General features: G+C 33.9%; 1 protein-coding gene across 1 annotated transcript; it reads left to right on the top strand.

The window, feature by feature from the left end:
- The first annotated feature begins 8,859 nt into the window (after window positions 1-8,859).
- LOC145821101 (uncharacterized) lies at window positions 8,860-12,106 on the top strand. Its single transcript, XM_082917686.1, has 4 exons — window positions 8,860-8,938; window positions 10,116-10,229; window positions 10,321-10,422; window positions 11,921-12,106. Exons 1-4 carry the CDS (start codon window positions 8,893-8,895, stop codon window positions 12,004-12,006), a joined length of 348 nt encoding a protein of 115 aa, XP_082773812.1. The 5' UTR covers window positions 8,860-8,892; the 3' UTR covers window positions 12,007-12,106.
- The last annotated feature ends 623 nt before the right edge of the window (window positions 12,107-12,729 follow it).

Below are 12,729 nucleotides of genomic sequence, written 5' to 3'. Positions count from 1 at the left end.
GAAAAGGGCTTAATGCCGTTCTGATAAGGGTTGTATGCCATTCTGATAAGGGCTGTATGCCATTCTAATAAAGGCTGTATGCCATTCTGATAAGGGCTGTATGCCATTCTGATAAGGGCTGAATGTCATTATGATAAGGGCTTAATGTCGTTCTGTTTAAGGGCTCAATGTCAATCCGTTCAAGAGCTTAAAGCCATTATGTTTAAAGGCCAGGCCTAAGGCCGTTCTGAAATTAGTACAGAATCAGTTTAACTACATGATCTCTACATTTACATACGCATTTATATGTATTATGTTTAAAGTTGAGCATCGAATTGTTTAAGCACTATTATTCACTGAGCCTGTCTCACTCTGTGTTTTGTCTGATTCTGTAGGTAATAAATCTGGAGGTCAGCCTTAACCCTCGATGCTCGTCTCTCTTTTGTCAACCTCTATGCGTCCAGACACTTAGGGGAAGCCTATGCATTTTGTGAAGTTTTATTGAGCCTTTGGCATTGCACTCTAATTGGTTCCTAAGGTTGAATGTATATAATGTTTTGTTATTCGCCCAACCTTGGGCTGGGTTTGTGTATTTGTATGATATAACTAGCTCTCCAGTGTATATCAGCTCATGTTTATTCGCATCATGTAAAATTTGTGATCCCGGCATAGTAGTATAGCTCAATGGATGAATTTTATGTTATCGTATAATATTAATGCTTCCGTTCAGGCCCCTATGTTATGTATATAAGGTTAAGTGTCCGTTTCTGAATAGGTCATGCCCAAACTTTTAGGGGCGGTTTTGGGTTTGTGACAAGTGGTATCAAAGCCCGAGTTGTTATCTCACACACGAATCCATTGAGCCGTAGGATGTCTAGAAAAGACTTAGGTATCATACATAACATTCTGAAAGCACAAGAAAAGATTGATGGCAACGTTAATTGTATATGTACTACCTGCTAACTCTAATGATTACAACCTATGTCCGTTGTATATTTTTTTTGTATATATTGTGATTGATTGTTATGCAGAACATAGCGAGGATAGAGGATTCGGAGGATTCTACCTCTGCATGATTAGACAGAAAGAAAAAGAAAATTGTACAACATATGTAAAATGAATCGCGAAAAAATTAAGCAATAAATAATAAATGATTATGAGAACTCTTGCCTCTGTTTACCTTACCTAGATTGGTGGACAATGCAAGACATGCAGACGGGATTAAATCAACAGCGTCGCACTACGAAAGCGTGGTGAGGATTCGAGCTGACCGGTAAGATACTTTATATGCAAATGGTTAGATGGAATGTGTGCTATCGGTTGATAGTTACTTGTGGGAATCGAGGACAATATAATTGTGTTTTCTAGTATATGTTTAGATGAATCGAATAAACTCTAAGTATTGAATATTTCTAAGACTTGATGACCAAATGAAATGATATATGTGATGCTCTAACTTTTATGATATAGCTATGTCTTTCTTGCCATGACAATGTTTGGACCTGTGAGTTACTGTGTTTAGACATTTTGATAAGTTGTGTTTTGTCTGATAGCTTGAATTGTATTGAGTACGACCGGCTGTAAGAGAAAGTTATGCATATAGTGACCCCTCTTAAAATTGTGTAAGAAGTTAATTGATTGTGATTTTATTTCATACTGATTGTTGTTTAAATGAATAAGGGAATGACTTACACATTAGCTACGCTTGGAGGTTGATTATTGACCTTGGAATAGTATGTAATTAATATGGTTTTGCGAACTGAGAAATTACTGACGACTTCTGGTGGGGAATTACTAACGATGTTTAATGAGTATGGTTTATGTGTAATGGGGACTCGTTTATGGAAATCTATAAACATAACTATGTCTGTTCATAGTTAAGGAATCTGTAATCTGTACTCTGTACTCTGTACTCTGTAATCGGGATTTCTTATAAGGAGTGTTTGAACGACATGAAGGACCCCACCCATATTATGTGTTTGCTCATATGATACTCGTAAAAAAAAAAAAAAAAAAAAAAAGACATAGGTAATCATTGACTAATTTAGAATCGAAACTAAACGACTGGTAATCTGATAAGTTACTACAGGAATTAAAATCCTATCTATGTATATTAATGACTTAAGATTGAGAACTCATTTCTGTGATGTATTTTCGTGTAAATCTGTAAATGTCGGATACTACAAATTGCCAAGTTAGTCCTCTATTTTATGTTGGAGGCTATAATATGAACTGCTCTGTATGCTGTGGTAAACTTTGTTAAAACGAATGGACGTGGGAATATTCTGTATTGATGGTGGGTTAACGATATGTACTGGGCATTTGCTTCCTCTTGTATGCTTATACAGATTTGTATAATACTTACTGCGTGATTACGAATTGACTTACGATTATATTGAACTGACCTTACCAAGAATTTAATTTTGATATTAGTTGGTCAAACCATTTTGTCTCTATACTATTGAATTTCTGAACATTATGGAATCCGGATGGATGTGATTATTGTATACTTAATGAAATTTATGACCCTACGAATGAACCTGGTAGAACCTATGTACGTGAAGTAACTGCATACTCTGCTTATGTTAATTGACTGGGCCAGACGACTGGTCTATAATTTATGTATGGCTGTTTGCTGGCCCACTGTAATTATAAATTGTGAATACGAAACCACGTGGTTGATCTTATATCCTACAGCAGGACAAGGAAGAATTATCTGAACAGTGGGACAATGAAATGATTAAAAAGGGGCCAAATTAAATTGTACTGTAATAAGAAGAAATGCTTAATAAGGGAGGATGTTACACCCTACTGTTATGATTGATTAAGTAAACATGATTTTGATTTTGATTTCTGGCCTTATCTTTGGATGGCTCCATTTGCTCGAAACGATGGCAGTTTTATCTATTTATGTTACTCAGATCTGAACTTATAGTAGTAAGATTAAGTGTTTATCATGGCACATCTGCATGAATTTGCAAAAGTATATGACACTAGTTTTGATATTATCATGGCTGTTTGATTCGGAGCATGATTCTCTTTGTGTTACTGTGTTTAGAAGTAATGCTATGAGGATAACGATGTGTATCGTGACCCTTCTTTCCGTTGTACTGACTGTTAAGAACTATATACTACAAAAATAGTTAAAGATCACACTTTGACAAAAAAAAAAGATCTCACTTTTATTGGAAGTGTGATAAAAAAAAATTAGATTGATATTTTAATCACACTTAATTTGATTGAGTGTGATAATATTTATTTTTTATGTCACTTTTCAATTAAGTGTGATTATATATATATATATATTTTTAATCACACCTTCTAATTAAAGTGTGATTATATATACACTACTACTTTTTAATCACACTTTTTAAACAAGTGTGATTATATATATATTTTTTAATCACACATTCTAATTAAAGTGTGATTATTTATATATTTTTTAATCACACCTTCTAATTAAAGTGTGATTATATATATACTACTACTTTTTAATCACACTTTTTAAATAGGTGTGATTATATAGATATTTTTTAACCACACATTCTAATTAAAGTGTGATTATTTATATATTTTTTAATCACACCTTCTAATTAAAGTGTGATTATATATAAACTACTACTTTTTAATCACACTTTTTAAATAGGTGTGATTATATAGATATTTTTTAACCACACATTCTAATTAAAGTGTGATTATTTATATATTTTTTAATCACACCTTCTAATTAAAGTGTGATTATATATACACTACTACTTTTTAATCACACTTTTTAAATAGGTGTGATTATATAGATATTTTTTAACCACACATTCTAATTAAAGTGTGATTATTTATATATTTTTTAATCACACCTTCTAATTAAAGTGTGATTATAGATACACTACTACTTTTTAATCACACTTTTTAAATAAGTGTGATTATATATATATTTTTTAATCACACATTTTAATTAAAGTGTGATTATATATACATTACTACTTTTTAATCACACTCCCTAAATAGGTGTGATTGTATAAAATATTTCAATTTGATTTTTATATAAAATATACAATTCCCAAATCCGCGCCTCTATTCTACCCATGAATGATAGAGATGACTCACTACTAGAAAATGAGGCTTTAGACACGGAACTTTTTCACCCATTTTTTCATCTTTCTATCTCTCTGTCTCTGTCTCTCTTCTCTCTCTCTCTCTCTCACTCTCACTCATCACTCTTCTCTGTCTGTCTGTCTGTCTGTCTCTCTCTCTCTCTCTCTCTCTCTCTCTTTCTCTCTGTCTATCTCTCTCATCTCTCTCTGTCTCTCTCTCGTTTATCTCTTTTCGCTCTTTTTTTCTCTCCCTCTCTCTTTGTCTATATCTTTTCACCTATTTTTTCATCTTCCTCTCTCTCTTCTCTTTCTCTCTCTCACTCATCACTCTTTTCTTTCTGTCTATCTGTCTCTCTCTCTCTCTCTCTCTGTGTCTCTCACTCATCTATCTCTTCTCTCATCTCTTTTCTCTCTCTGTCTCTTTCGTTCATCTCTCTTCTCTCTATCTCTCTCATATTTCTCTGTCTCTCTCGCTCATCTCTCTTCTCTCTCTCTCTCTCTCGTTCATCTCTCTTCTCTCTATGTCTCTCTCGCTCATCTCTCTTCTCTCTATCTCTCTCTCGTTCATCTCTCTTCTCTCTCTATCTTTTTTCTGTCTCTCACTCTCTATCTTTTTGTCCCTCTCTCTCTTCTCTTTCTCTCCCACTATGTTCGCATTGCTCACTCTCTCCCTTCTGTCTTCTCTATTTACTGAGCTCCCTCTCGATTTATCTATCCACTACAAGAAAATGCACTTTTAGCGACCACTTTGTCTCTCTCTTGCTCATCACTCTGTCTTTGTCTCTCTCTCTCTTTCTTTCTCTCCTCTATCTGTCTCTCACTCATTTTTCTCTCTCTCACCACCCATCTCCTTTACCACCTTCACCACTACTGCAAACGCCATTCCACTACCACCATTATTACCACTGTCGCCACTTCACCTCTACGACTACCATTGCTACTACCATTGCCACCACTACCACTACTACCACTATTACTACCATTACCTCTCATTCACCCTTGCTACTTCATCTACTCTACCACTACCACAACTTCACCACTAATCTCCTTCGCCGCCGCCACCACTACCACCACCACCACCATCATCTCTTATCTACCACCTTCACCACTATTGCCACTACTACTACCATTACCTCTCATTATTTTTTATTCCCGCCTATTTTTGTTTTCCATTCCCGCTCTATTCTCTCTTTCTATCTCTTCTATCCGTCTCTCACTCATCTCTCTCTCTCTCACCACCCATCTCCTCTACCACCTTCACCACTACTGCAAACGTCATTCCACCACCACCACCACTACTTCCACTGTCGCCACTTCACCTCTACGACTACCATTACTACTACCATCGCCACCACTCCACTACTGCCGCTACTACTACCATTACCTCTCATTCACCCCTTCCACTCCATCTACACTACCACTACCACAACTTCACCACTAATATTTTTCGCCATCACCACCACCACCACCACCACCACCATCATCTCTTATCCACCACCTCCACCACTAATGTCGCTACCTTTCCTCTACCACAAAAAATTAGTTCATGATTTTTACTAACCAAAAAAAATAGGCCGTAGAAAAATATTTTTCATTGACCACAGAAAATAAACTTTTATTTTAGTGGAAAATATTTTTCATTAAAATATTACCCCTACTTCTACCAAATAAAAAATAATAATAATATCTATATTTCTATCATTTGATTTTCATACATACTTTTTGATTTTTTGATTTTTAATCTCTATCATTTGATTTTCATACATAGACTTTCTGATTGATTTTCCCAATAATATTAAAATATTATTAAACCCCCCAAAAAAGGCACCAGCTCCCAATATCAATCTATACAGGGAAGAACAGAGAACACGATTCAATGGGGGAAAATGAGAAGAGAGGGAGAAGATAGAGGGTTCGAAGGGGAAGGGAAGGGTTTCAATGTCTCTCTTTGGACACTTCGACGGTATGGCAAGACTGGTTCGGTGATGATAACGATCAACGGTACGTACTCATCTTATCTCTTCTCTTCTCCCTCAAAAATCTACATACCTAAACGATTGTCAAGCATAAGCTTATAATCACACCCTTTGATGAGGCTAAGGCCGCAAATGGCAAGAACGATCTCGCGGTGGAGATGCTCGGCGCAGATGAGGTAGGGAGGGGCGTGGCCATGGGTTTGTCGGGGTTGAGGCGGTTGAGGGGAATTAAGGGTGCCTCTCTCTCTCTCTCTATATATATATATATATGTGCATGTATATGACTATTTTCAGATTCTGATGATTCTTATCTCTGTTATCATTACTTTGTTCACAATTTAACTACGATTTCTCAATTCAATCTTCACCTGTTTTAGGGCTATTTGGATTCATCTTTATATCTTAATCTGTATATGCATATGTGAAATTACTATTTCAAACAATTGTGCATTTTTATTGATAAAGTTTGCCCCTTTTTTCAAATCTTGAATAGTTTTCTTGTGTTATGAGCTAATTTCCATCTACTCTAGTGGTTTTTAGCATTCCTTTTTTAAGTATTTGGATATGGGTCAAGCAGATGGTATAGGGCTTTCTAAATTTTTATTTTATTTTTAATTTTATTTTATAGCTGCTAATATATGTTGTGCACTTGGGTCATTGTAATTCAGACATTTTGTCTGTTCCAAGCTTGTGTTTATTCTTTGGTGGGATGAAGGAGTTGAAAATCTGATTAGAGGGAAAGGAAATGAGGAGAGAGAGGGGATTTAATGGATCATCTAGGTAGATAAGCTTATGGCTGTAGATAGTGGAAGTAAACAGATACAATTAAGAAATGGAAAGGTAAAGGGGAGTGTTTATGAGCACAGAAATGGAGGATGATAAGGCTACAAAAGGCCAAATAAAACAAGAGTCTTGGCAGGGATCCCTAAAACAAGAGTCTAGATAGGGTTGTGCCATAGGTGTTTGATTCTGCACATATCAACATTTGACATGTAACAATCCATCTCATAAGGGATAAATTTAGGGGTCTCAAGCTTTTTCATAATACAATATTGGAAAAGACCATGAGGAAGCAAGCAACTAGAGAGACAGGGAAGCTCTCATGTAGGAGAGAGTTGTCTTATGTATAGATGTATAATACTGACATAATTCCCACCTCCCGCAAGGAAAATAAAAATTTGTTTTTACTTTCAGATCAAGGTTAATTCTTCAGGTCATAGCTTGTGTTGGCTTCACACTAAACTTGCTTCATTATCCTTTCCAGTCCTAATTGAACATGTGCCAATGGATTGCATAAGTTTTTATATATGGCTGTTATTCAGATGGCTTAAAAAGATTATACATTCTTTATTATATGTTCTTTTAAGCAGAATGTACAATCTATTTAAGCTTCTTAACATGTGCCTTAAGGCCACACATTAAACAAATCCTTTTTGTATTTGTAGTTCTTGACTTACCTAAGCACTTTCAGTAAATTGTACATGCATTGATTATCACTTGTTTGTGCTCTTCATCTGCATGATATACTCTCTCGTAAACACGGACATGTTCAAAATGAATTTCTGTGAGAATGAATTCTTCTGCTTTTATGAACTTAGTGGTATGTTTAATACTAACTGTGTTTATAAATAGGGGTTCTCATGAGCAGTAAGCTCAGCCAAGTCCACAGGAGATTCCTACAAATTCATGGTATCCTCTATTTGTAGTTAGCTCTCCAAGTTCTTCCCGCCCAACACACTCCTAGTAGCACCTCTTCCAGTACCTTCAGTGTACAAAGGCCTGTAGATCGGCCAGAGTCACAATCTCATGTTTCGCCTGCAGAGGCTGCTGGCATTATTGTTCTGTTAAAGGATAAGAGGTAAAGCTCATGGATCCCTAATCCATTATTATTACATTGCTAATTATTATTTTGTAATCATGATATGTATCATGTATCATTGTTATGATATATCATATTGTGTATCGTTTAGATGCATTAACATATATGAATATACTTAAAAAATAAGATTTCTAGATATGTGTCTTTGATTGCTTTTAACAGTATGTGAAATAGAGTACAATTTCCATATTAATCAGTTAGTGTGAGTTGAAACTCCAAAATTGTTAATGATGGGTTGAGAGGAGGGAAACCAAGTTTTTAATTTGTTTAATTTTTAAACCAAAGACAAAAGTAATTTTTTTAAGTTTTGGGGTTTGGTAAAAGTGACTTCTCTTTTGGAAAAATAAATTGTTACATTTTATTCTCTTGAAACTGTAATAGTCCATTGTTTTTCCCCCAAAAATTTTAGGTTCTTTTTTCTATTGACAAATTCATAGGCTTAGGTTCTTCTTTCTCTTTGTATGAATGCCTGCATCTGCTGTGTTATTTTGATTGCTTAGGGAATTAGACTTCTTAAGCTTGATGTTGTAATTGTTAAGATTATGCTTGTAGGCGTAATTACTGCTTTTTAAGATTTCCACTGTTGCGTTTTCTAAATTGTGAATTTCTTCAGATTTCAGTTGGTTCTCATTTATACCCTAAGAATCCAGTCCACCTTGGAAGTCAGCTCAACTTCAGTGTAGAAGGTTCAGTTGGTCACAACTAAAACTCACAAATCCATTCCGGAAATCTAGATCTAAAAGACAACATTGAATTAATGTTTAAAAAGCCATACTAATTGTATCTGTCAGGTGGAAATCTTAGTCTGAAATTGACGAATAATTTAAATGCCAATTTTTTTGTTTATGAAGACAAAGTGGAGCTTTAAGGTAATTGTTACTTATCCATTTTCCTTTTTATGGTAGGATTAAATGATCAAGTGTTTGGTCGTTGGTTGAGTGCTAATGAAAGTGTTATATATGTGAACATGATATCTGGAAAAGCTGAAGCCATTAGGGAAGGTACTACTCGAGGTATTGAGCAGAATATTTTTCCCTTTGCTGTTCTAGATTTTCAGTAAACTATTTTATTGGATTTCTTGTCTCTGTACTTTTTATCATGATTTGATTGGCTTGAATATAATGGTGCTGATTTACCTTGCCTGGAACTCATTTCTTCAAACAGTGATTTGTAAAAATTCAAGTGTGAAATTGCAAAAAGCAGTTACAGTGTTGCAAGGGACTATTGTGTTCATTGAAATACAAAAGTATAGGAGTGCCCCATTGCCGTTAAAACATTTTGATAACTAAATCATAGAAATATAGAAAGAAAGTAGCAATGGTTAAAGGTGAATACAAACTAAATGTGTGTTCAGATTTTGAATTTGATTGTTAGAGAGAGAGAGAGAGAGACAGAGAGAGATACGAAAACTAAGTAAAAAAATGCACTTTTTCGCACTTAAGCTTGAAAATAGGCCATCGGAGGCCAAAATCATGCAACAACCACGTGACAGCCTGGGAAACACCTCAAACACCCCGGGAGGTACCAATGTATGTTGTGGAAACTTACAGAACTAGCACGGGACTCCCGGTTTGAAAACTAAGTCCAAAAATGTAATTTTTCACACTTAAGCTTGAGAATAGGCCATTGGAGGTTAAAATCATGTTATAGTCACGAGAAGGCCTGGGCAACACCTCGGGAGGGACGAACGTAAGTTGTGAAAACTTACGGAACTAGCACAGGACTTCCGGTTTGAAAACTAAGTCTGAATGTGGGTCGATAGGGAACCATCCATGTCTGGATAGGTCTTACAATTTGGAAGGTAATGGCTATTGGTAATTGTGTCTCTAACCAGTGACTCATCTGTCTAATAGTAAGGTGATTAAAGGTCTAGGTTTCGGTGGTTTGTTGTCGCAGGGCCTATATTTTCCACTATAGTTCTCATTTGTTTGAGATATCTATGTAATGAGAAATGCCTCATGAAACAAGAATTCCACCATATCAGCCAACCATTGGCCCCATAGGGGTAAAAAATTGCCAGAAATTGGCCTTCTAATAGGGGGATAGGGCACCGTTGAGGTAAAATTCCTACTCTTTTCAATGTGACAAGAATCTGTTTGGACCCACCAATTATAGAATCCACTTGATCATTTCTATATGTAGAAAACTGGGAAAATCATTTTTTGAGATGATTTCTATATGTCACCGTAGGGAGGAGGATCCTCATGAGGTTTTGCAAAGAAGCAAGCGAAGTAATGGGGAAAAGAACGAAAACATCACATCAATTTCAAACGACAAAATCCAGAGGAAGGAAAATTCTGATAGGTAGTGTTCAGATTTACAGCTCTTGAAAATGCTTTGTCATTTCACATCTCTTGGTTTAAAAACTTATTTTCATTGCTTCTATCTGTTGCAGTGAGGGACATTTTGAACATGCTTTTGAAGAGGTATCTAATAGAAGGAAAAGTCTGGTTCTCAATGAAGATCTGGAAGGACAAATTAAGGGTCAATATGAAAAGTGAGTGTCATTTCATGCATATGTTTTATGTTGCAAATATTTGATCATGAATTACCATTGTAATTATAACATATACATTTTAATCATGATAGAATTTAAACATATTAAGTTGCATTTTCAATTATTTGACTTGTATTATCGAAGTGATTGAGTCGTTGCTCTTTGAAATTCTAGATGTACTCTCCATTATGTTGGTAGCATTAGCAATGATTAATTCCTAAAAATGAAGTGGTTATATATATTTTTCTTTTATGATTGTGCTTCAGCTGAACACTCATTGCCCAGTTAATTTCATGAATTTGTGTCTGTTAGTCTGTGTCTGTTTACATTCAAACTGAATCTGTGTCTGTTTACATTCAATCTGTTTAATTGAATCTGTGACTGTATTTTATATTTTATTAATATTTTATTAATCTGAATCTGTTTAAAAGAATTCAATATTTTATTAAAAAGGTCCAAAATAAAGATTGACAAAATAGGAGAAAAAAAGGTTTAGAAATGGACTATAATTGCTATAATTGCTTTAATTTTGCTCTGTTATGTTATTTGTTTATTTTTCACTTTTGTTCCACAAGTTTGGTCATAAAAGAGAGATCTTCATTTTACAATTTCGACTAGTGTTTTTGGTGTCTTGTATCAAATAAAATGAACTTGAGATTCAATGACATTGTTTGATATTGTTTGGTTTTGCTACTTTGGAATCTGATTTTCATAATTTTGCTTATGTTTGGTGTAATATGGAATGAAATGGACTATAATTGCTATAATTGCTTTAATTTTGCTTATGTTTGGTGTTTCATAATTTTGTGTTTTAGGCATATATAAGGAAACTTTGTTCATAAGGTTTGATAGAACTAGAGTTTGTCATAGTTTTATGTATATCATTTCACACCTAGATTCAATTAGCAAAGATTCTGAAGAAGCAAAAAAATAGCAAGGGGAGTTTAATGTGTATTTTGCTGGGAAATAATTTGAGAGAAGTGAGTGGATCTATAAGTGACACCGAAAAAACTTGAATGGTGTAGACTGTATTGTTTTAGACTAGCACAATACATTGATCTATAAGTGAGTGGATGTATACATATTACCCCTACTCTCTTTGTTGTGTCGTGCTTAGTATCTAATCTTTTATTAAATGTCTTGTTTCTCAAATAATATTGTCATTTTCTACAAGTGCATATCTTGAGTTTTAGATCACTTTTTTGTTTTATTATTAAATTATTCTAGCTTAAGAAAGTTTGAAATCATTCATGCCTTGATGATTTATTTTGGCTTCTACAAGGGTATCAATATCTTTTGTAGCTTTATACTATTTGTGTGGAGAATCAAAATAATTATGTCATTTTTGGTGGCTGTGGGGAAAGGATTGGGGCAGTTTAACAACTAGATAAATTACATTATTTTTGGTGTGATCTAAATGTAAGTTTATAAATTAATTAGTAAGTTTATTCATATGCTTCTGGCGGTTTTTAAATTAATTTGTTTTTTTATTTTTCAGGTCAGAAATTTCTTGGAGAGATGCAAAATATAGTCAAAGAATTCAAGAACTTACTTTTTTCAAGTTTTTTATTTTTTATTTTTTAATGTATGTAATCACAGTTAATTTTTTTTTTATTAATTTCTTTGTATATACTTTTAAACATTTAACTTTCATTTATGAAATATATGATATTATTTCATTCAATATATGGTTGTGATTCAAAATATAGTATATAGTGTGTATTACATTATTTAAATGCGCGTGCAAAAATAATATTGATTATTCTTTAAATATGTAATTTTTTTTATCACAGGTTTTATTAGCTATTAATCACACTTAAAAGGTGTGATCTAAATATTTTTAATCACACTTAAAATGTGTGATCTAAAGTTTTTAATCACACTTAAAAGGTGTGAACTAAAGTTTTTAATCACACTTAAAAGGTGTGATCTAAATGTTTTTAACCACACTTAAAAGGTGTGATCTAAAGTTTTTAATCACACTTAAAAGGTGTGATCTAAATGTTTTTAACCACACTTAAAAGGTGTGATCTAAATGTTTTTAATTACACTTAAAAGGTGTGATCTAAATATTATTAATCACACTTAAAAGATGTGATGAAAGCATTTTTTAATGACACTTAAAAAGTGTGATTAAAAATGACCATTTTTAATCACACTCCTAAAGACCACACTTTAATAAAACTTAAAAGGTGGGATTAAAAAACATACATCACACCAAAAAAGTGTGATCTTTATCTATATTTGTAGTAGTAATTCTGAACCAATATAATGGTATTAGGGGTGGGCGCGGGTCGGTTGCGGCCA

The sequence above is a fragment of the Camellia sinensis genome, chromosome 3 (assembly GCF_055761805.1).
Source record: "Camellia sinensis isolate YWXY chromosome 3, ASM5576180v1, whole genome shotgun sequence".
In the NCBI taxonomy this organism is placed as follows: domain Eukaryota; kingdom Viridiplantae; phylum Streptophyta; class Magnoliopsida; order Ericales; family Theaceae; genus Camellia; species Camellia sinensis.
Note: the sequence above shows the minus strand (reverse complement) of the source record. Positions and strands in the feature narration are given on the sequence as shown.

Excerpts from the sequence above, each read along its gene's own strand:
- LOC145821101 (XM_082917686.1), top strand. The coding sequence starts at position 8,893 with ATGATATCTGGAAAAGCTGAAGCCATTAGGGAAGGTACTACTCGAG. Across the intron at positions 8,939-10,115 it reads TAGGGAAGGTACTACTCGAG|GGAGGAGGATCCTCATGAGG; the intron begins GTATTGAGCAGA and ends ATGTCACCGTAG. Across the intron at positions 10,423-11,920 it reads ATTAAGGGTCAATATGAAAA|GTCAGAAATTTCTTGGAGAG; the intron begins GTGAGTGTCATT and ends TTTATTTTTCAG.